The sequence below is a fragment of the Doryrhamphus excisus genome, linkage group LG7 (assembly GCF_037039965.1).
Source record: "Doryrhamphus excisus strain RoL-2023G ecotype Guam linkage group LG7, RoL_Dexc_Guam_v1.1, whole genome shotgun sequence".
In the NCBI taxonomy this organism is placed as follows: domain Eukaryota; kingdom Metazoa; phylum Chordata; class Actinopteri; order Syngnathiformes; family Syngnathidae; genus Doryrhamphus; species Doryrhamphus excisus.
Window position 1 is genome coordinate 13,806,638 of NC_136363.1, and position 23,664 is coordinate 13,830,301.

General features: G+C 43.5%; 2 protein-coding genes and 1 long non-coding RNA gene across 5 annotated transcripts; 1 reads left to right on the forward strand and 2 right to left on the reverse strand.

Annotated features, from left to right (window-relative positions):
• Nucleotides 1-5,191: 5,191 nt before the first annotated feature.
• LOC144899543 (uncharacterized) lies at nt 5,192-9,210 on the reverse strand. Of its 2 annotated transcripts, XR_013627732.1 has the most exons (4): nt 8,871-9,210; nt 8,559-8,631; nt 7,357-8,484; nt 5,192-6,404 (listed from the first exon to the last, which is right to left on the reverse strand). It is a non-coding gene; the product is annotated as an uncharacterized LOC144899543 (long non-coding RNA). The 2 variants fall into 2 exon arrangements; XR_013627731.1 differs by lacking the exon at nt 5,192-6,404 and having other exon boundaries at nt 6,879-8,484; nt 8,871-9,206.
• On the forward strand, nt 9,000-14,406 carry fbxl6 (F-box and leucine-rich repeat protein 6). 2 transcript variants are annotated; one of them, XM_058047627.2, is made up of 10 exons: nt 9,000-9,346; nt 9,585-10,167; nt 10,238-10,396; nt 10,465-10,528; nt 11,955-12,086; nt 12,162-12,269; nt 12,342-12,455; nt 12,536-12,767; nt 13,870-14,113; nt 14,183-14,406. In XM_058047627.2, exons 2-10 carry the CDS (start codon nt 9,656-9,658, stop codon nt 14,310-14,312), a joined length of 1,695 nt encoding a protein of 564 aa, XP_057903610.2. In that variant the 5' UTR covers nt 9,000-9,346; nt 9,585-9,655; the 3' UTR covers nt 14,313-14,406. The 2 variants fall into 2 exon arrangements, with proteins under 2 accessions (XP_057903610.2, XP_057903613.2); XM_058047630.2 differs by having other exon boundaries at nt 12,698-12,767.
• Nucleotides 14,407-14,543: 137 nt separating this feature from the next.
• On the reverse strand, nt 14,544-23,135 carry eppk1 (epiplakin 1). Its single transcript, XM_078792165.1, has 2 exons — nt 23,032-23,135; nt 14,544-22,372 (listed from the first exon to the last, which is right to left on the reverse strand). Exon 2 carries the CDS (start codon nt 22,350-22,352, stop codon nt 14,955-14,957), a length of 7,398 nt encoding a protein of 2,465 aa, XP_078648291.1. The 5' UTR covers nt 22,353-22,372; nt 23,032-23,135; the 3' UTR covers nt 14,544-14,954.
• Nucleotides 23,136-23,664: the final 529 nt, after the last annotated feature.

Sequence of the window (23,664 nt, forward strand, 5' to 3'; positions counted from 1 at the left end):
TTCGGATGTACAGGACCTCGGATTCCATCTCTTAAGAAAAACTAAAACATAATGAATGTTTGGATGTTGCACAAATCTTGCACATGAAAATGTTGAAAACTAGCAGTGGATATTTATTCCTCTTATTATTATTATTATTATTATTATGTGATGTAGCTTTAGGATAAATTGCGTTCTGGGGGGTACACGTGTGAGCAAATGTTTAAAAAAAGTGTTTTCGGTTGCGATGGATGACTTCCATGCACGTTCTGTTGGGATGTTGGACGTTTCACCTGGTGGAGGCCGTCTTCCTGTTTCTTCGGTTGCCTGCGTGGCTCCGCCTCTGCTCAACTCTGTCATGATGATGAGGATGATGATGATGATGATGAATGAACTCAATCTATACATACACAGTATATACAGTACCTGGAGATGAACTACTTCAAGAATGGGAAGTGTACTCTTAACGTGCTTATGATGCCTTTTGTCATTAGGAAAGAGGTGTAATTACCTACTTTTACTTTCCTCTTTTTTTGCTGCTATGGAAAAAAAGATGATTATTTTGGTTTTCTATATAAAGCCTGTATATATCCTAGATATTGAAATCTATATCTTAATGTTGTGTAAATATGCACCACATAGAATATGTAGAATGACTCTGGATGATGAAACACTGTATGAACGCACCTTTTCAAAATCAAACCAGCTCTGACTCTTCTTTCCTACGTTTTACAGAAGTCATTTAACAAAGAAAGAAAAATGGCGGAAGAGGTATTAGCATGCACAATATAAGGCCAGGGTTGCAAAAAAGGTGGAAAATTTCCCATAAATTACTTCATATGAATTTGCATATTGTTTCCAATTTTATTTATATGTGTAATATATATGCAAATGCATGTTATCCAACAAATGTTTCTTTTGGATAGAAACAATTTTTATAGATTATAATTAATTATAGATATTTATAGATATTTTATATTTTTTGTATTCCCAACTATCCCAGTAATTGAGAGGAAAACGTTTTGCAGTGTTAAGAACAAACTAAACCAAAACTAGCAAAGCAGGCGGGGAGGGGTCACTGGAGAGGTCACCTGACCTCTTCTATATGTTTGCCATCTTGGGTTTGGGAAAACACGGCAGTGTACACGGTGGACGAGGAAACTGAAACCAATGTGTGTGTAAGTGTACCATGTGACCTGCCTGCTGAGTGTGGAAAGTGACACCGAGTGAACTCTGACAACCGAAGACCGCCACTCGCCTACATTGCTCTCATGACACACTCTTAAAGGTTCTACGGGGTTTGTTATAGTTCCTTTGTTTATATTTTGGTGTTCCATCTGATTGTACGTTTACACACACGACTAAATCTTGTCAGAGCTCTTCCGAGTTGACTGGAAGGTGAAAGGACGTTCCTATTTGCACTTCTTGCAAGTGTATGGTCCATACATAGTCCCTGGGGAAGGACAAACACTGCCCTCTAGTGGATCACCGTGGAACACTCTTAAGCTCGACAGTGTTTCACCTAGGGCTGTCAAAAATAAGGCGTTAACGGCAGTAACTAATTTGTTTAATTCATTACGTTAATTTTTCAGCGTAATTAACGCATGCGCATCATGGCAAGCCACTGCTCTCTGTTATGACGACAGATGGCGGTACAGTGTTGCTCCACACAGAACTGTCGGCTCTTTAGAACTTTATTCTCAGCTGAACACATCAACAGCAGTGCAATTCAAACACAATTTATGTATCTCAAAAAAACACGTCTGTAGTCCGTTCGTCATTCCAACACTTCCTAACTTGACAGATCGCGAGATGCTTTCACTGATACCCCGAACATCACAACAACCTGCGAGCTGCAGCTCAATTTTTTCGTTGTTATTCTTGTTTAAATCACAATTACATGTAAACAGGAAAGGACAATATATTTTAAACATTTGTACAAATGACTGGTTTACTTGTGTCCATTCTCTTTTGCTGCTTTAAGTGATTGAATGAATTAATTAAATGATTAAATATAGCTTCCATTTGCGACACTACATGGGCACATGAATGCACCAGGGCAATTAACAGTGTGGCTTATAAATGTAAGTAACCTGGTTATTATCCAATGCTAGACGCTGTTGGCACCGTCATATTGGAGGGAGTGTGTTGGGGTTTAGCCGCTGAACTGGTCACTAACTGCTGAGCTAAGTTAGCCATTGCCACTAATTCATGCTATTGTTAGCATGTTATTTCAGTGTGTTTAGTGTATTGCTTATAGCTGAGATGTTATGTTGCTAACTGCTAGCAACATAACATGGGAGACGAATATAATTAATTATTCACAATAATATATAGTTCAAGTCAAATTGGGAATTATTGTTAATTATTTGAGAAGTGTGTATCAAACTGGTACCCCTTGGTATTCAGGACCCAAGAAGTAAGTCTCAGTTCCCCAAAGGTTGGTGACCCCGGTCTAAAACAGAAATGCAAATCAAAACAATAAGTGGGGCGGCACGGCGATCTAGTGGTTAGCGCGCAGACCTCACAGCTAGGAGATCAGGGTTCAATTCCACCCTCTGCCATCTCTGTGTGGAGTTTGCATGTTCTCCCCGTGCATGCGTGGGTTTTCTCCGGGTACTCCGGTTTCCTCCCACATTCCAAAAACATGCTAGGTTAATTGGCGACTCCAAATTGTCCATAGGTATGAATGTGAGTGTGAATGGTTGTTTGTCTATATGTGCCCTGTGATTCGCTGGCGACCAGTCCAGGGTGTACCCCACCTCTCGCCCGAAGACAGCTGGGATAGGCTCCAGCACCCCCCGCGACCCTCGTGAGGAATAAGCGGTAGAAAATGAATGAATGAATGAACAATAAGTGGATATTTGCTTCACTGAGAGAGGAAATACGTCAAAGATTGTCTAATAGCGAGATGAGCACTCACTCTTGCTGTCATTGAAACAATTCTTTTTGAAGATGTCTCACTTTTAATGTTTTGGCCATAGCTTTTTAACCATTTTACTGTACATTTTTAACGTATTTATGACCAACTATGAAACCATTCATACATTTTAAATCAACTCAGAAATAACATGAAACCACTGGCTTTCACCAAAAGACACAACTTGGGCGTCTTCAAATGAATCCCCCAGTGCGGTGCACCTGCTCGGAAGTGTTTGGTGTGGAAGAAGCTGATCAGGATGATCTTCTCCTGCCATCACTCATGTCCATGTTTCTGCTCCATGACGCCGGCAGACATAGGCGCTCTGGTCAGCGTGAGCGTAGCGACCCTGGTGAGTTATCGCCAACGCAGCGCCGGTGCTCCTCTCCTGCGGGTTCTCCACACCCTCTTGAAGCTGTCCGCCATCAGGCAGTAAACCACCTGATCCAGGCAGCTGATCAGGCTGCTCAGTGTCACAGTGACATGGCAAGCCAGCACGTCACCTGTGCCGGGGTGCCCCCCCGCTCCCGTGTGGACGCCGAAGTACACCAGCACCTGGCGGACGTGGAAGGGCGTGAAGCAGACGGTGAAGATGAGGAGGACGGCCGTCAGTAGCCTGGCGGCGCGTGCCCTTCTCCCTCGTCTGTGCTAGTGGGCCATCAAACCCCGCTGGATGAGAGGAGCGTGAGGAGGAACTCCAGGATGGTGAGGTACAAGAGGGCAGGAAGGAGGGCGCAGGAGGTGCTCAGCTCTAGTGCATTGGTCTGTAACAGGGTTAACATTTCTAATGTATTGTGAGTGTCTGTGTATGTGTGTGTGTGTGCACTGACCTGGAAACCGCTAGAGTTCAGACGGCCACACTGACGCACCCGGCCGCACCTGCGCTCCCGCCACGGATGCTGCGTGCTTGAGGCGTGCACCACAGCCAGGTAGCGGTCAATACTCATGCTGCCGACTGCGAGCGGCGGTGGCCGCAGAAGATGTACAGAACCAGGCTGTTGAGGGGCACGCCCAGAACGAGCATCACGCTGTTGCACGCCCGTGAGGTCACATCGTTATGCAAGACACACACTTTTCAGGGTTTCCTGCATGGCCTCACCATGAGGGAGACCCACACGGCGTAGAAGTCACAGTACAGCTGCATGTCCAGGTGAGCTACCTTGTGCAGGTAGGGCGCCCCTGACCCGCTGCAGTTAGCAGAGTCAGAGGTCACGGGGGTATCTGAGGCCAAATGGAGCGGGAGATCTATTTGGTACCTTCATCATCATGACAAATGAAACAAATCATAATTACTTCATCAGAAACAAGATAGTAAAACTGTAGAATAATAATACTGAACAAATACAACTACTAATAATAATGCTTAATCATTTTAGTCATATATAAATTGATAAATTTTCATAGTTCTTATCTTTGCTTTTATGTTAAATATATCTACCATACTCTCATGTCTTTATGCTATTGGTATGATATTATTACAGTAATAATGTCAAGCAGTGAGATTTTAATTACTGTAACTGTATGGCTGTAATTCTGTTTACTATAACGGTTCATGTCTTCATTGTTACTATTGCCATTGGTAAGTTGGACTGTTTCATTTCACTGATATCATCTCCATTGTGACCCTTAGCCATCATTGACATTTAACTGATGCAGTCCTGTTTGTCACTGTTGTTGTTATGGGAATTGTTGTTGTTGCTGTTTTTTTTCTCTCTCTCTCTCTCTCTCTCTCTCTCTCTCTCTACTGCCCCCCCAGTTTCTTTTCTAGTTGTAGCTTACACCTTTCCTGACACAGAGCAAATCTGTTTAGCATGTAAGGGCATTTAGATCAACAATACTATCTGCCCCAATGGCTGGACGGGACACACAAAAACATACAAACAAAAAGAAAGATATATAAGAAATATATCTACCATAAAGAAATATATCTACCATACTCTCAATAGACGTATATACCCGTACAGTAATACAGTACTGTATCCATTAGACCTCAATAGCGCCCCCAGTGGTCAAATGTAAAACAGCACAACTTATTGTGGCCATGTCAAAAAGCACAGACTGAGTGACCTCGGAGATCAATGTCAGCAGGAGAAAATCCAGAGTGAAGAATTCTGGGAAATTTAAACATGCTGCTCACCCTCGTGAGGAATAAGCGGTAGAAAATTAATGAATGAATGAACAATAAGTGGATATTTGCTTCACTGAGAGAGGATATACGTCAAAGATTGTCTAATAGCGAGATGAGCACTCACTCTTGCTGTCATTGAAACAATTCTTTTTGAAGATGTCTCACTTTTAATGTTTTGGCCATAGCTTTTTAACCATTTTACTGTACATTTTTAACGTATTTATGACCAACTATGAAACCATTCATACATTTTAAATCAACTCAGAAATAACATGAAACCACTGGCTTTCACCAAAAGACACAACTTGGGCGTCTTCAAATGAATCCCCCAGTGCGGTGCACCTGCTCGGAAGTGTTTGGTGTGGAAGAAGCTGATCAGGATGATCTTCTCCTGCCATCACTCATGTCCATGTTTCTGCTCCATGACGCCGGCAGACATAGGCGCTCTGGTCAGCGTGAGCGTAGCGACCCTGGTGAGTTATCGCCAACGCAGCGCCGGTGCTCCTCTCCTGCGGGTTCTCCACACCCTCTTGAAGCTGTCCGCCATCAGGCAGTAAACCACCTGATCCAGGCAGCTGATCAGGCTGCTCAGTGTCACAGTGACATGGCAAGCCAGCACGTCACCTGTGCCGGGGTGCCCCCCCGCTCCCGTGTGGACGCCGAAGTACAGCAGCACATGGCGGACGTGGAAGGGTGTGAAGCAGACGGTGAAGATGAGGAGGACGGCCGTCAGTAGCCTGGCGGCGCGTGCCCTTCTCCCTCGTCTGTGCTGGTGGGCCATCAAACCCCGCTGGATGAGAGGAGCGTGAGGAGGAACTCCAGGATGGTGAGGTACAAGAGGGCAGGAAGGAGGGCGCAGGAGGTGCTCAGCTCTAGTGCATTGGTCTGTAACAGGGTTAACATTTCTAATGTATTGTGAGTGTCTGTGTATGTGTGTGTGTGTGCACTGACCTGGAAACCGCTAGAGTTCAGACGGCCACACTGACGCACCCGGCCGCACCTGCGCTCCCGCCACGGATGCTGCGTGCTTGAGGCGTGCACCACAGCCAGGTAGCGGTCAATACTCATGCTGCTGACTGCGAGCGGCGGTGGCCGCAGAAGATGTACAGAGCCAGGCTGTTGAGGGGCACGCCCAGAACGAGCATCACGCTGTTGCACGCCCGTGAGGTCACATCGTTATGCAAGACACACACTTTTCAGGGTTTCCTGCATGGCCTCACCATGAGGGAGACCCACACGGCGTAGAAGTCACAGTACAGCTGCATGTCCAGGTGAGCTACCTTGTGCAGGTAGGGCGCCCCTGACCCGCTGCAGTTAGCAGAGTCAGAGGTCACGGGGGTATCTGAGGCCAAATGGAGCGGGAGATCTATTTGGTACCTTCATCATCATGACAAATGAAACAAATCATAATTACTTCATCAGAAACAAGATAGTAAAACTGTAGAATAATAATACTGAACAAATACAACTACTAATAATAATGCTTAATCATTTTAGTCATATATAAATTGATAAATTTTCATAGTTCTTATCTTTGCTTTTATGTTAAATATATCTACCATACTCTCATGTCTTTATGCTATTGGTATGCTATTATTACAGTAATAATGTCAAGCAGTGAGATTTTAATTACTGTAACTGTATGGCTGTAATTCTGTTTACTATAACGGTTCATGTCTTCATTGTTACTATTGCCATTGGTAAGTTGGACTGTTTCATTTCACTGATATCATCTCCATTGTGACCCTTAGCCATCATTGACATTTAACTCATGCAGTCCTGTTTGTCACTGTTGTTGTTATGGGAATTGTTGTTGTTGCTGTTTTCTCTCTCTCTCTCTCTCTCTCTCTCTCTCTCTCTCTCTCTCTCTCTCTCTCTCTCTACTGCCCCCCCAGTTTCTTTTCTAGTTGTAGCTTACACCTTTCCTGACACAGAGCAAATCTGTTTAGCATGTAAGGGCATTTAGATCAACAATACTATCTGCCCCAATGGCTGGACGGGACACACAAAAACATACAAACAAAAAGAAAGATATATAAGAAATATATCTACCATAAAGAAATATATCTACCATACTCTCAATAGACGTATATACCCGTACAGTAATACAGTACTGTATCCATTAGACCTCAATAGCGCCCCCAGTGGTCAAATGTAAAACAGCACAACTTATTGTGGCCATGTCAAAAAGCACAGACTGAGTGACCTCGGAGATCAATGTCAGCAGGAGAAAATCCAGAGTGAAGAATTCTGGGAAATTTAAACATGCTGCTCATCAATCTTGATGTGCTGGCTGGAAGAATGTGACTCTTTAAACAACATCAAGTACCTTGTGCATTACTTTAAACACCACGTTCAGTACTCAGAAGAAGAACCTCCATCCATCACACTGCTGACATGAATTAAATATCATCCGAGTGGTACATCCTGTTTGTAGGAGCTTTGCTTTGTGGGAAATCTTTGCATGCTTCTTGCATGTTCGCGTGTACTGGTTTTTCAGGAGCTCCAATGAAATGCCTTTGCAGTCTTTGGTTTGCCCGCGACACACACTAGACAGCCTTTGAACAGACAGCAGCGCCATGCCAAGCAGTGACGGCGACTCTTCGTCTTTAGAGTCCCCTCTGCTTTCGGACACGTCCATGCCATCCTCGCTTGCATCAAAATGAGGCACTCCTTTCCTGACAAATTGGTCTGAAGTTATCTTCTTTGACTCCTCACCAAGAGGAATTTCATAGTCATCATATCCCTCCTTGATGGTGACTTTGTCAGAATGCAGGTCTCTTTTCATGCGTTTCTTTGCCATCAATTCAAAGGTGCTGCTTCTCGACTTCACCAGTTCAAATGGACTTTGGAGAAGATTTTCCATGGTGGCATTCTTCCTGTGACTTCTCATTTCTGTATTAACGTACAACATTTTTAGCTTTTTGATCTTACTCTTCAGGACTTTATATACGATTTCACAATTTTCCCATCTTTACAAAATTCCGAGTTGAAGTTTCTAAGCCAAGTGACCAAGTTGATCGGGGAAATCCTCTCCCTCGTCACAAAGTTGCTCAACTCCGAATGAAGCCGTTTGTCACTTCGATAGATTTGGCCTGTTCGGAAAAGTCTTTCATTTTCAAAAGATGTTCCCGTTCCACTTCGATGCTGTCACATATGGGGCCGACAAAGTTAACGTTGACATACGTTTCCAGAAAGGTCAGCCAGGCCTCACCTTCCAAACTCAAGTTTGCTGTACTCCCTCTTTCAATTAGCCGCCAGAAGTCAGCTGACCGGTGAGCTGGGAAGATCCTCTTCAGCCAATCAATGACGGCAATCCATGGGAAGTTATTGTCCTCCTTCATCAGCCCGACTTGAATTAATATTCTATTTTTGCAAAGTTCTTTACCGAGGTCCAATCCTTCCCCCGACTGAGGACCAATAAAGTCTGCTGTCAGCTTCCAGTAATACTCATCTCCTGTAAAAACACAAACACTGGCTGATTAGGTCAGGGTCATTTCAGTAGTGGAATATCCACGTATTTGTACTTACTCAAGTTATCTTCAGTTACAGCTGCTTTTCCACTGAGAGAGTGACTTCCGTTCGCCTCCATTTCCAGCACTTTCTGTCAACAAACACCGTAAATTGTTGTCACAATATTAATATTATATAGTAATAATTATATAATATTATACAATATTACAATTGTTTAGCAGCCACACCAGCAGCTAAAGTTAGCATCAAAGACAGCAGTCTGATGATCGAACACTCTCTATTTAGTGCTGCTGCTGTACACTTTCTGTATGACTAAATAACATGCAGGCTACCCGAATAACATTTGAAACGTTAATATTTTTATTTTACCGTAGCAAAAGTCCCACACCACTGCAACGCGTCTTTGCTGGTCGTTGAACCCCGGAAGAAAACACCACATTGTGATTGGATAATACCATGAAAGGCGGGCCTTAGGCAAACGTTCCACCAATCGCGGGATTCCTATACATAGCGCTCCTTATGCTAGTCGTTTAGTAGCAACTGCAGAACAGCTCGTTGAGGCTTGGACAATAGATTGTAAACTACTGAAATAACGTATCTTTTAAAATAGGATGGTTGATACTATTTAACGTCGGCTCACGCTTACGGAATTAACGATTTTTGTCTTAATGCCGCGTGTTGTAGTTAGCTTCCTTAGCTAGCTGTAGCGCTAGCCTGTCAATTTGGCTTTGTCTTATGTTGTGTAATAAAAAGTTAGTAGTTCCGGGTTTTTCTTTCTTTTTTTTTACTTAGTCTGTCTTAAACGTTTGGGTCTGGCAATATGGTTCAACCACAAGAGCTTCAAGGTAATTTAATAATACGACTAACATAATCATATTTTATGATTACAAACAAAATGCCGTATCACCTTGAAAGTAATGGAGCACTCGCCTTAGGATTGAGGTCATAGTTAATGAGGTTTGTGTTTAATTAAAGATCCAAAAGAAATAACAATGAGTTAATCCTGAATCTACTTTTCTTGGACAATGAATTCATCAAAGGATCCTCTCAAGTCTGCTCACATGACTCCCATTCTGTTTTCAGATGGACAGCTTCACCATTGTCTGCTTTTCTCTGGACCAAGCTTGTGGTAAAGACAAGATAACATCATCACAATGGCCTCTGCTGATGGGGCACTTTCAGTCCACAGCGAAGATGACAAGGACGCTGGTGGGTGTAAATTGAATGCGTCCAGCCAAGTAGGAGATGGAGAAATGTCACAAAAAAATGCTACTTTGAATAGGAACTCCAGTCAGCCTCAAAAGGCTAAAAAGAAGAAAAAGGCCAGAGTAAACAGGGTGGCTCGGCCCAACTACACCGTCCACGAGGGTGAGGACATGCTCTTAGTGATATCCAGCAGCACCGCTCAATATGACGGCTCTGCCTGGGCCCCCAAGAGGAAGGGATGCAAAAAGAGGAAGGTGACTAAAGGAAAAGGGAAAAGCATTCCAACTAAGAGAAAAAAGCTGATGACTGCACTGGTTGTCAAGCAAAAAGAGGAGATGCCTGAGTTTGTACTGGAGGCACCAAGTGACCACAGATGGGGGCAAATGCTTCCAGAGGAGGTGCTGGTCAATATTTTTAAGATGGTTGTTACCCAAGATGGCGCTGTGCCATTTCTGTGCAGGTAGTTTTACTTTTTCACCTCTCTGACATAAATGATGGCATTATTAAGCTGGGTTGTGTTTGTCACATAGGGTAGGGAGAGTCTGTCGCCTGTGGAACGTTGCCGCCTCCAGCCCCGTCCTGTGGCGAAAGGTCTCGCTCGGCCACTGCTGGATCGCAACGGGGAAGACTCAGCTCCCGAAAACCGAGAGCAAAATCAAGTACACGATAGACTGGCTGGCACAGAAGAGGTAAATGAGGATTTGGTATTTGGATGAGCTGTGTCAAATTCAGCACAAAAAAATATTTGCTTTCTTAGATTCTCACAACTGCGAGAGTTCTCCCTCCATCACTGGACCAAGAATGTCAACTATGCAGTAGATGTAAGTCACCAAAACATGTACTCACACTTAGAATGTGTGCATGATACTGATAATGTTTCAGTGCAGATACAAACATGCATTAAGGACTTTAGACTTGCCAGCATGTACATTTTTTTTTGTACTCTGCCCCCATTTTGACCCTTGAAAATGCTAAATACGCATCGCTGGAGCATATGTTGACTCATTCCTCGCCTTGCAAACTTCTGTGTGGTATGATGTGTATTCATTCATTCATTTATTCATTTTCTACCACTTATCCTCACGAGGGTCGCAGGGGTGCTGCTAGGTTAATTGGCAATTCCAAATTGTCCATAGGTATGAATGTGTGTGTGAATGGGTGTTTGTTTATATGTGCCCTGTGATTGGCTGGCGACCAGTCCAGGGTATACCCCACCTCTCGCCGAAGACAGCTCGGATAGGCATTACGTGCACACAAATCTAACCACGCTGTGGTGTCGCTAAAGGCTGAGATGGGTCCACTTCCATGACTTTTCATACAGCCGACCTACATGAACGCCTTCTGCACCGATTTCGGATCAACATTTACAAAACAAGAGCTGTTGCTCCAGCTCTGTCGGCACAAAGTAAGCAACACCCATTCGAAATAAAGTCTTCAATCTTCAATTGCCATTGTTTACTCACCATACAATGCAGGTTTAAGCCCATCAATTACTTGAATCAACTCCCCTTCTCTCTTTAATTACCATTGTCGGCTTATGTGTTTTCACAAAGGAAGCTAACAAGCTAAATAGTCAACAAGGGTTGCGGTTGCTCTCGTGATTTTAGGTCATGTCGCATGTTTGACCTTGATGAAGGGCTGTTAAAGCAGGGATGTCAAAAGTGTGGTCTGTGCTTCTTTTTTTGGTCAGCACATAGTGGAAGTAAAACGATACAGAGTAAAGAGCATCAAGTATGAATACTTTATGCTGTTGTTTAAGGCCGTAAACACATGGGGGAGCTACAAGATCATGTGGCTCCCCCAAGAAAGGCTCTGAAGACATGCACTTTTTATATTTTCCATAGTGGCATTTGGGGAGGGGGTGTTTGTTTGATTACATTAAATAATATTGAAAACCCTAATGAAAACTTGGGAGGAAATTGGAGTTCTTCAGGCTGCACGGTGGTCTATATGTGCCCTGCGATTGGCTGGCCACCAGTCCAGGGTTTACCCCGCCTCTCGCCCGAAGACAGCTGGGATAGGCTCCAGCACCTTCCACGAGGACCCTCGTGAGGATAAGCGGTAGAAAATGAATGAATGGAGTTCATAGCCAAGTGGCCCAACATATTTTTTTTAGCATGCAACCCTCGGTTTAAAAAGTTTGGACACCACTGGCCTAGAGGTATGCGGCATTTTGTGATGAGTCTGTCAATCAAATAATTGAGGTTAATAATTCCACCTTGTTTGTGACATGATGATGACATGTAGGTCGTGTCCAAGTTTTGCCCTCATCTCGGTGCCCTCACACTCTCCTACTGCTCGGGCCTGACGGAGGTGGGCTTCCAAAGCCTCGGCCTGCACAGCTGCTCTCTGCAGAGCTTAAACCTCCAGTACACAGAGGTAATTCTTGTTTCCCACCCCTTTGTTGCATAATTCACGTTTATGTGAGTGTATACATATTATTCTGTGCTGTAGTTTCAGGTGGAGGGTCTTCTGAGTTACCTGGAACTCTACGGATGTCAGATAAGACAGATTTGGTTCACTCACGGCCTGAAGAATGACCGACTGTTGACTGCCATCTCTGTAAGAACATGTTTCTCACATGGATGTGTGCAAAGCATCATAGACAGCGTTCACCGTGTTTTGGGCTTTCAGAGGGGATGCTGTCGTGATCTGGAGTTGTTGGAGGTCAACACGAAGCTGGACAGTAAAGATGGCGAACTTCCTATTTGCATCCAAGCGCTACAGACTGCATGCCCCAAACTTAAGGTAAATAAAATATTTGTTTGGAGGATTATTTCCTGACTACTCGCACGGCATATCCATCCACCGATTGTACTTGATGTCAGACTTTCCGGATGCTGAACGTCCGACCTCTGCACAAGACCATGCGTAGCGGCACCGAATTGTCATTGGGCTTCCCCTCACTGGAGGAGCTCTGTATTGCCACCACATCTTACTCCTACATGAACGACAAAGACTTGTGGGACATTCTGTTTGCCTCCACCCAGCTGCGAGTGCTGGACCTGCGCGGCTGCTCGCGAATCACGTCGGCTGGTCTTGCGGCGTTGCCCTGTCATGGTAATGAAAAGGTTTTTACTCTAGCCTTGTTTTGTATATGTAGTGAGGAATATTTTTAATGATAGCTCACGCTGGAAAGCATTCTCTTCATTGGTGGTGGAGAAGGAAAGGTTAGTTCAGGGTGTCTAGAGTGTGACCTGTTGGCCATTCATTTTATATTGGTAATTGTGAATTTACTCAGTTATTTATTAATTATAACATTTTGCACTCATGATTTGCTTTTCCACGTCTGACACAAAGCTGACACTGACACTGTTTTGCTTCAATAGCTGACCCACAGTTCTTGAATGCACCATAATTGTATGCTGAGATGCAATAATTTAGTTTTGGCTAGATGCAGATTCCATCTGTCAATGAATCATTTTATATTATCATTCAGTAGTGATGAGTAGCTATATTTTCTTTATGTACAATGTGCTTAGTAAGTGTGTCAGAAAGATTTAGGACTTAATCCTGGAAGGTAGGGTTCTAAACATAACTAATAATTACAACAGTCACTTTTATGGCCAATGTCAATGTTTGTAGTGTCTTCGTTTTGTTTTGTTGTTTTTTTTAATTGTATGATAAAAAGATTTTTTTAATATGTTTTAAAATACATTTCTTTTATTGGAATTTCATTCATTATGGGTTTTAATTTTGAGGAAAAAAAGACAATTAAAAAAAATACAAATACCATATTTTCATAGTTTGGCTGTTCCTGCGACGTAGAGCGACTAATTAATGAAAAACCTGTTGATGTTACATAAACAATGGACACCTTTTCTGTTCATGTTTATTTTTCGTGGAGCTGAATAAGCATTGCGTTAGCATATCTTACGCCTATTCAGCCTGTTCTCTATTCTTTTATTGTTAGAACTTGATGTCTGTTTTGGTCAAGTAGTTTGTAAAATAAATTACCCGCAAAAAATGCAACTTGTGCTCCAGTGCGACTTATGTATGTTTTATTCGACCCCATTGTTTATTTTTGGCCTTGTGCGACTTACACTCTGGTACGAATTATAGTCCAGAAAATACGGTAATTTTAAAATGTTTTCTATTTCCACCTTGCGAAATCTGGATTGTGTTTATTTCTAATGAATGGTGCTTACTTTGTGCCCGGCAGATCTGGAATGTCTGTTCTGGGGACAATATTTCAGCAGCCACGGTGGTTCGTCGTCCCTGAAGAAGGGCCTCCACATGGTGACGCAGAAGTGGAACCAGACACTGCAACAGCTGGACATCGCCAATCAGCTCTTCTCAGAGGAGGACCTGGAGGTCGCCATGTCCCACCTTGCTCGAGCCACTGAAGGCAACACTCTGCGTTCACTCAACCTGAGCGGGACCAGGATCACGACATCTGCCCTCAGGTACCAGGAACGCATGGACTGAACGTACTTCCCATTTACTAGTTTTACCATCGTCTCTATTGTTGGCAGACCACTCATCGGCCAAACAACGGCACTCAACTATCTCAATCTGTCTTCCTGTCGATATCTTCCAAGAGGACTGAAGAGGATTTATCGTGGACAAGAAGACATTCGACAGTTGCTGGACAAGTTGGAGTAGTGTGTAAATGATAATGGTGTACAATAACAGTCTGTCCAGATGGAAATATTGCTATTGTTACAGGGAAATAACAATAAATCTATACATTCCTCTATTGTTATGTATGTGTATGTTTTTTACCAGACAACATTGTATGTGTACTTCAATTTTCCCTCTATTAGGCTCATATTTGAATATACTGGACATAAAGGATCATTTTAATATATATGTGGGCATAATTATTTAAATAAAAAAACAAGAATAAGTTCTCACATTCATTTATTCAATCACTGATTTTTCAACAATGCAGGAAAACATGTTTAAAATATTTAGGGCATAATTATTTCAATGAAAACAAGAATTAGTTCTCACATGTATCTCAAAATTATAGAAAAGGGTTTGGTAAACTTCAACTAAAACTAAAAGTGATTGAATGGATAGAATGGCGTTTGGATCTCAATCACTCCTTACCACAATGAAACAAAGGTATGTTGCTGGTAATTAAAAACAACACACCAATGTCCTATATTTTTTTCAAAATTATAAAGTATTTTTTATAAAATTATAAGAAAAGTATTCAGTGCAATCAGATTAAAAATTGTATTCATGACAGTATATATTAAGATGCAAACAAAGTACAAGAGCAAAAGTTAAAGTTGCTTTTTACTTGTGCAACGGGAGCAAACTCAGACCAGTGGAGGGGTCAGTGACACACCTCTCTATAAGTTGGAGATAGGTGAGGTTCTCTTGTGTGTTGGGATCAAAAAAGCCCTTGGTGTCATCATCTGGATCAGACAGAATCTGGTTCATTTCCTCGTCAAAGTATCCTCTTTGGTAAGCCACCTGCACTGGCACTCTGTGACTGTGTACTGGGTCAATGATGCCTCCTGTGGCAATTTGAGCTTCAAGCAGACGGATTCCATGATCTTTGACTATCAGATCTTTTTTCAAGGCCTGGAACAAAGAGATTGTTTTCTCGGTGTAAGGGTCTCTGTATCCTGTGACTGCTCGTTCTGCTGAGAGTAGTTTGTTTTTAAACTCGCTGCCAACCACTCCCTGGGCCACAGCTTCTTCTACAGAAAGTTTGTTGTTGTTGACCGGGTCAATGACAAAGCCAGTGGCTGCTTGGGCTTCCAACAGAACCAGAGACGTACCAGGAGTCAGCCAGCCTCTGGATTTGGCTTCGTAGATGCTCAGGATCTCCTTGGTTGACTGTGAGTACACTCCTGCAATGCTGTTTGTCCCCTCCAGGTACTTGCGGACAGAGTACATTTGACTCACTTGCTCAACTGTGACTTTTCCTGCGGAGAGACTTTTGTAGACGTCCTCATCGATGATTTTTGATTCAAGCAACTCTGATGCGCTGACGTCCTTCCTTATTCCATGGAAGTTTTCAATGTCTGTGGTCTCTGTCATGGTGGTGATGGTGGTTTTTGAGATGCTGCTGTCCAGTGTTGTTTCTGGTGTCACACATGTGACGACTGATGATGAGGTGGTGGTTGTCTGCTGCTGAATGATCATCAAGGTGATCTCCAGAAAGCGTTGGATTGTGATGGCTCCAGACTTGTACTGCTGAACAAGTTCTCTCCTCTTAGCTTCAGTGATGTATCTGGAGTAGAGCAGATCCCACAGCGACACTGTCATTCCTTGGTACTTGCCTCCTGCTTTGGTGGTTGTCGTCGATTTCAGAATGAGTTTTGTGGCCTCATCAACAAAGAAATAGAACTCCCCTTTCTTCACAATAACCAACAAACTAAGTCCAGTGATAGGGTCTGTGATACATCTCTCAATTAGTTGAAGATAAGTGAGGTTCTCTTGTGTGTTGGGATCAAAAAAGCCCTTGGTGTCATCATCTGGATCAGACAGAATCTGGTTCATTTCCTCGTCAAAGTATCCTCTTTGGTAAGCCACCTGCACTGGCACTCTGTGACTGTGTACTGGGTCAATGATGCCTCCTGTGGCAATTTGAGCTTCAAGGAGACGGATTCCATGATCTTTGACTATCAGATCTTTTTTCAAGGCCTGGAACAAAGAGATTGTTTTCTCGGTGTAAGGGTCTCTGTATCCTGTGACTGCTCGTTCTGCTGAGAGTAGTTTGTTTTTAAACTCGCTGCCAACCACTCCCTGGGCCACAGCTTCTTCTACAGAAAGTTTGTTGTTGTTGACCGGGTCAATGACAAAGCCAGTGGCCGCTTGGGCTTCCAACAGAACCAGAGACGTACCAGGAGTCAGCCAGCCTCTGGATTTGGCTTCGTAGATGCTCAGGATCTCCTTGGTTGACTGTGAGTACACTCCTGCAATGCTGTTTGTCCCCTCCAGGTACTTGCGGACAGAGTACATTTGACTCACTTGCTCAACTGTGACTTTTCCTGCGGAGAGACTTTTGTAGACGTCCTCGTCGATGATTTTTGATTCAAGCAACTCTGATGCGCTGACGTCCTTCCTTATTCCATGGAAGTTTTCAATGTCTGTGATCTCTGTGACGGTGGTGGTGATGGTGGTTTTTGAGTTGCTGCTGTCCAGTGTTGTTTCTGGTGTCACACATGTGATGACTGATGATGAGGTGGTGGTTGTCTGCTGCTGAATGATCATCAAGGTGATCTCCAGAAAGCGTTGGATTGTGATGGCTCCAGACTTGTACTGCTGAACAAGTTCTCTCCTCTTAGCTTCAGTGATGTATCTGGAGTAGAGCAGATCCCACAGCGACACTGTCATTCCTTGGTACTTGCCTCCTGCTTTGGTGGTTGTCGTCGATTTCAGAATGAGTTTTGTGGCCTCATCAACAAAGAAATAGAACTCCCCTTTCTTCACAATTGAGAGTAAGTTGAGGCCTGTCATTGGGTCAGTGACACACCTCTCTATTAGTTGGAGATAGGTGAGGTTCTCTTGTGTGTTGGGATCAAAAAAACCCTTGGTATCATCATCTGGGTCAGACAAGATCTGGTTCATTTCCTCGTCAAAGTATCCTCTTTGGTAAGCCACCTGCACTGGCACTCTGTGACTGTGTACTGGGTCAATGATGCCTCCTGTGGCAATTTGAGCTTCAAGGAGACGAATGCCATGATCTTTGACAATGAGATCCTTAATCAATGCCTGGAATAAGGAGATCGTCTCACCAGTGTAGGGGTCTGTGTATCCTGTAACTGCTCGTTCTGCTGAGAGTAGTTTGTTTTTCCACTCACGACCAACCACTCCCTGGGCCACAGCTTCTTCTACGGTAAGTTTCTTGTTCTTGAGTGGGTCAATGACAAAGCCAGTGGCAGCTTGTGCTTCCACTAATACAAGAGACGTACCGGGGGTCAGCAGGCCTCTCGTCTTTGCTTCATATATGCTCATAACCGTCTTTGTAGACTCAACTCTGACACCAGCTATACAGTTTGTAGCTCTAAGATACTTCTGTATGGACTCCATTTTGTTTACATTTTCTTCAGTTACTTTCCCTTGTATGATTTGTGTAAAAAGGTCTTTTGAGATGATCTTGGACTCAAACAACTCACTTGCAGACACCTGCTTCCTCAGTCCTTTGAACTTTATTTCTTTAGATGACACCTCTGTAATGATGACTGTGAGTATTTCAATTAATTCATCAGTTGTCATGGTACCAGTCTTATATTGCCGCATGAGCTGTTCCTTTTTATGTTGGGATATATATTCAGACAACAACACTTCCCATAATGTCACTTTTTTGTTTTTGAATTTCCCGGCAGTCATGACAAATGTTGTGTTTTGAAACTTGAGTTGTATCTGTTCGTCTGTGTGAAGAATGTTGGATTTCTCTTTTTGCAATGGTAGAAGAAGTAGTCCAGTTTCTGGATCGTTTTCACATCTCTGCATTAGCTCCAGGTAGGAGATTTTTTCTTTGGTATTTGGGTCAAAATACCCCTTTGTTTCATCAGTGGAGCTCAGCAGAAGATTTCCGAGTTCATCATCCAAAAGCCTCTTTTTGACGGCCACGTCAACAGGAAGCCTGGTGCTCAAATTTGGGTCTATTATTCCACCTGTTGCTATTTGTGTTTCAAGAAGACGGATGCCAACACTTCTCTGAATGAGCTGTTCATCCATGGCCTCATATAAGGATATTGTTGCTTCAGTGTAGGGATCTTTATAGCCAGTGACAGCTCGTTCAGCTAACACAAGCTGCTGATGTACATCTGGTCCAATTACTTCCTCTCGGGCAGCTTGATCAACAGTGTAGAACTTATTCTTGAGAGGATCAATAACCCATCCTGTTGATGCCTGTGCTTCAAGAAGTAAAAGTGCAATGCCATGACTCAACACACCGTCCTGCTGTGCAGCATATATGCTCACAACTGTCTGGGATGGATACATTTTAACCCCAGCAATGCTTGTGGTTCCAATCAGGTATCGTCTCACATGCTCACGCTGGCCAACTTCTTCAAGAGTCACTTTCTCTTCTTCGATTTGTTTGAACGTATCAGCATTAAGAATACCAGAATCGAGCAGTTGTTTGGCAGACAAAGGCTTTCTGAGGCCCATGATTATTTGGGGGGTTTCACTCTTCACCAGTTTCTCAATTGTTGAAATGACAATTGTGATTATGTTGTGGATGCTAACCTTTCTTGCTCGGAATTTTTCAATCAGTTCAAGGCGCTGGTCTTGAGTGAAATAGCCAGAGTGGAGCAAGTCCCAAAGGGAAACAGATTTTCCCGCAAAGTGTCCAACTGATATGCTCACGGTTGTCTCGACAAACTCCTGTTTAATCTGGCCATCAGTGTACATTTTCACATTTGTCCTTGAAGCTTTTGGTGTACCAGTCATTGGCAAGAGAAACAATCCGGTTTCCTTATCTTTTACACATCTAGCTAACATTTCCAAATATGTCAGATTCTCTTTGGTATTTGGGTCAAAAAATCCCTTTGTGTCATCAGTCGGGTCCAACAGAATTTGATTAAGTTCTTCATCAAAATAACCTTTCCTATATGCGACCTCAAGAGGGAGATGAAGATACTTTATGGGATCAATGATGCCTCCTGTGGCAATTTGGGCTTCAAGTAAACGAATGCCATGCTCTTTCACAATGAGATCCTTCTGCAAGGCTTGGAAAAGAGAAATCTTTTGGCCAGTGTATGGATCAATGTAACCAGTTACAGCCTTCTCTGCTGATAAAAGCTTTTCATACATCTGCGGACCAATTAACTTCTCCCTGAACGCTTGTTCCACTGTCAGCTTTTTGTTTGCCAGAGGATCAACAATGAACCCTGTGGCTGCTTGTGCTTCAAGGAGGCAAAGAGCGGTGCCGGGTGTTAGGATAGCATTTCTCTGTGCATCCCAGATGCTTAGCTTCTGGTTGGAGGACTGCAGTATCACCCCAGCCACACAACTCGTCCCTTGCAGGTAGGCTCGCACGCTGTCCATTTTCAACACATCGGTGCTCCTAATCTTTCCATCAATCAAGCTGCTGTATGTTTTTTCATCCACTATTTCAAGCTCCAAAAGATCCACAACAGAAACCTCTCCCCTCAGGCCTTTGAAGCTCAGCCCTTCTTGCTGTTTTATCTCTTTGCTCTCAATGATGTCTAAAATAAGCGCAATGATTTCCTCAATTGTGATTTTCCGTGACTTGAACATTCTGAAAATCTCCTGTCTTTTTTCCTCTGACAGATACTCTGAATTGATAAGATCCCACAGCGTTGTGTTCTTACCCTTGAATCGGCCGTACCTGACTGAAACAGTTGTCGTCCTGAATAGCTCCTTCCTGGTATCGTCTATGTTGACTTTGTTACTTCTGCCTTTGAGTGGCAGAAGGCAGAGTCCAGTGCTGGGGTCTGTGACACATCTGGACATGAGCTGCAAGTACGTGAGATTCTCGTGGGTGTTGGGGTCAAAGAATCCTTTGGTGTCATCACTGGGATCAATCAGGATCTCATTCATCTCCTCATTAAAGTAGCCCCTCCTGTAAGCTACTTGGACTGGAATGCGATGGCTGTTTACTGGATCAATGATCCCGCCGGTGGCAATTTGTGCCTCCAAGAGTCGAATTCCATGATCTTTTAAGATGAGGTCTTTTTGCATGGCTTGGAACAAAGAGATTGTTTTCCCATCATATGGGTCTTTGTAGCCTGTCACCGCCTTCTCTGCAGAGCGCAGCTTTTGGCACATGTCAGGACCAACAACCTTGGCTTTGACTGCATCATCCACGGAAAACTTCCTGTTTCCTATGGGATCAATGATGAACCCTGTTGCTGCCTGTGCCTCAAGTAATACCAGAGCTGTTCCCGGCATTAATTTCCCCTTCTGTCTGGCCTGGTAGATAGTCAGGATTTGGGAGTCAGGAAGAAGAACACCAGCAATGCTGTCTTTCCCCTGAAGGTACACACTCACGTTTTGATCCTCTATAACTTCCTTGACAGACTTCTTTCCTTTTTTCAGATCATCGAGGACCTCCTGGCTAATGATATCAGCCTCTACCAGCTGTTTGGCTGTGACAGTTTCTCTGATGCCTTCAAAGACAACCTTTGTTGTTTTAACAGATGTCTCTATGATTTCCATAACGGTTGAGATAATCATCTCGATAGTGAGCTTTTCCTGTATGTACTTCTGTATGATGTCCTTCCGCTGTTCTTCATTAAAGTATTCTGACATCAGCAGTTCCCACAGTGATACAGTCATCCCCATGTACTTGCCACATGTCACACTCACCTTCTTTTTCTTCAAGACCATCTTAGTTTGGTAGTCAATGAAGCTGAAATTGAATCCATCAGATTTGTCATGAAGAGGAAGGAGGCACAGTCCAGTGACAGGATCAATGACACACCTCTCTATCAGCTGAAGATAAGTTAGGTTCTCCTCTGTGTTTGGGTCAAAGAATCCCTTTGTGTCATCTCCTGAATCCTCCAATATGGTGTTCATTTCTTCATCAAAATAGCCTCTTTTGAAGGCCACCTCTGTGGGCAGTCTGTGGCTGTTGATTGGGTCGATTATTCCGCCTGTGGCAATTTGCGCCTCAAGTAGGCGGATCCCATGTTCCTTCACGATGAGATCCTTTGAAAGAGCTTGAAACAGGGAAATAATTTCCCCTGTGTACGGGTCTTTGTATCCAGTTACTGCTCGTTCAGCGGAGCAAAGCTTAGCGTAATATTCCGGGCCAAAGAGTTTGTTTTTCACAGCCTGGTCCACTGTGAATTTTTTATTTTCTATAGGATCAATCATGAATCCAGTTGCAGCTTGTGCCTCCAGTAGAACTAGTGCCGTTCCAGGCATCAGAATGTGATTCTTCATGGCTTCATAAATGCTCATTTTCTGACTGGTGGAGAGTATTGCGATGCCTGCAATGCTGCCTTTACCTTCAAGATATTCCCTCACCCTCTCTATCAGCATCACATGTTGAGTCGTGGTCTTTCCCTTCTGCAGATCATCATAAATGTCTTTGTCAATGATCTTGGAATCGAGAAGTTGTGTTGAGGAAATGCCTCGTCTCAGACCTTTGAAGGTGATGAAGACAGGTAGAAGTAGCAGGCCCGTGTCAGGTTCCACGATGCATTTCTCCAAGAGTTTTTTATAGTTGACGTGTTCTTGTGTGCTTGGATTGTAAAACACCTTCAACTCGGACATCTGGTCATCCAACAGACCTTTTTCATAGTAGCCTTTCTGGATGGCTGAGTCAACGGGAAGATGTGTCTTTGCAACGGGATCAAACAGGCCTTTGGTGGCTAACTGTGCTTCCAGGAGCCTCAAGCCGTAATCTCTTGGCACTAAATCCTTCTGCATAGCTTGGAACACAGATATGGTTCCGTTAGTGTATGGGTCCACGTAGCCAGTGACAGCTTTTTCTGCCATGAGGAGCTTCTCTCTCATCTCGGGTCCAAGTAGCTCCTCTTTGACGGCGTCCGCCACAGGTAGTATTCGGTTGTTCACTGGGTCTACGATGCCCACGGTGGCAGCTTGTGCTTCAAGCAGGGCCAACGCTGTTCCTGGTTTGAGCAGGCGTTTATTCATGGCTTGGTATATGGTGATCTTCTCCCTGGTCGCCTCCAGATAAATACCCGCCAGTGGTCCATGGAATTTAGCGTTCATGTTGTGGTTTTGGTTAATAGACTCCATCTTGGCCTAATAGGCTTCACCTGTGTAACAAAAACATATGCTGAAAATTGGTTTGAATATTGTTTTCAACCATCAGGTCATACTGTAGTAATAAATATTAATATTGTGGAGCAGAGGTGTCCTAACGTGTTCCACCATGAACCGCAGACACAAAAATGGAAGGATTGGCGTGCCACTGTGATTTTTCTTTTCTTTATAAAAAATTATTTTTCTTTATAACAATAAAAAAACAATCCACCATATATCAAAATATGCATGTTATGCTCTGCTAACTGTCCCTAATCCCTCTTTGTCATGTTCTCGTTCGGGTTCAAAATCAAGCCACAACATTTTGGACACCTCCGCTGTAGCATGTTAAATTAATTCATTCATTTTCTACCGCTTATCCTCACAAGGGTCGCGGGGGTGCTGGAGCCTATCCCAGCTGACTTTGGGCGACCCCCTGCCCCCCTGACTGGTGGCCAGCCAATCACAGGGCACATATAGACAAACAACCACTCCCACTCACATTCATTTTACAATATTTTTGCAATAATTTTTACATCAAACATCATGCACTCAACCTTGACGAAGAACGATGAAAGGATCAAGAAGTGACCAAGCATACTCCAGACAGAGGTGGAGGCTGTACAGAAATAAGACTCTAAATGACTTGAAGGAAAAATATGAAAATACACACCTGAAGTTAAGTTTCCTTTTGAGTGTGCTGGAAACCTTTGGTTGTGCCAGAATCCAAGATAACAGCCAAAGCAGTTGACGCTTTATGTGTATGTTTATCTGTACCTGTGGAGGAGATAAGACAAGCTTGCTCATTGGCTGCTGCTGATAATTAATGTAGCCATTTAAATGTCACCTCATTAATCGACTCATAGTATCACCTTTTATGGCATTGATCCGTAATGACAAGATGCTAAGATCTGCCCGTCAACTATCCGAGTCGTTTTTTCCCCAAGTGAATGCTAATGAGAAGGTCTATGTTTAAAGTCGTCATTCATCATCTTAGTGGACTAAAGGTGTGAAATGGCTTTGTTGTTGTGGCAATGACGACATCACAATGAGAATGTACAGGCCCAACCACCCGCATGTCTGCACACATCTCAGAGTGGGCTGGAGCATCAAGTGTGTTTGTGCAACACACACAGCAGCTCACCGGCAGCCTTGTTTGACAAAGTCGCATGTGCACACACACACACACACACTTTGTCAATGTTTCAAGGCTTAAATGTCTTATTATGGCTACTATCTTGGATTGGAGTGTAAAGGTAACTATAGGGTGACGGATAAAGGCCATTGTCATTATTTCATGTCAAGA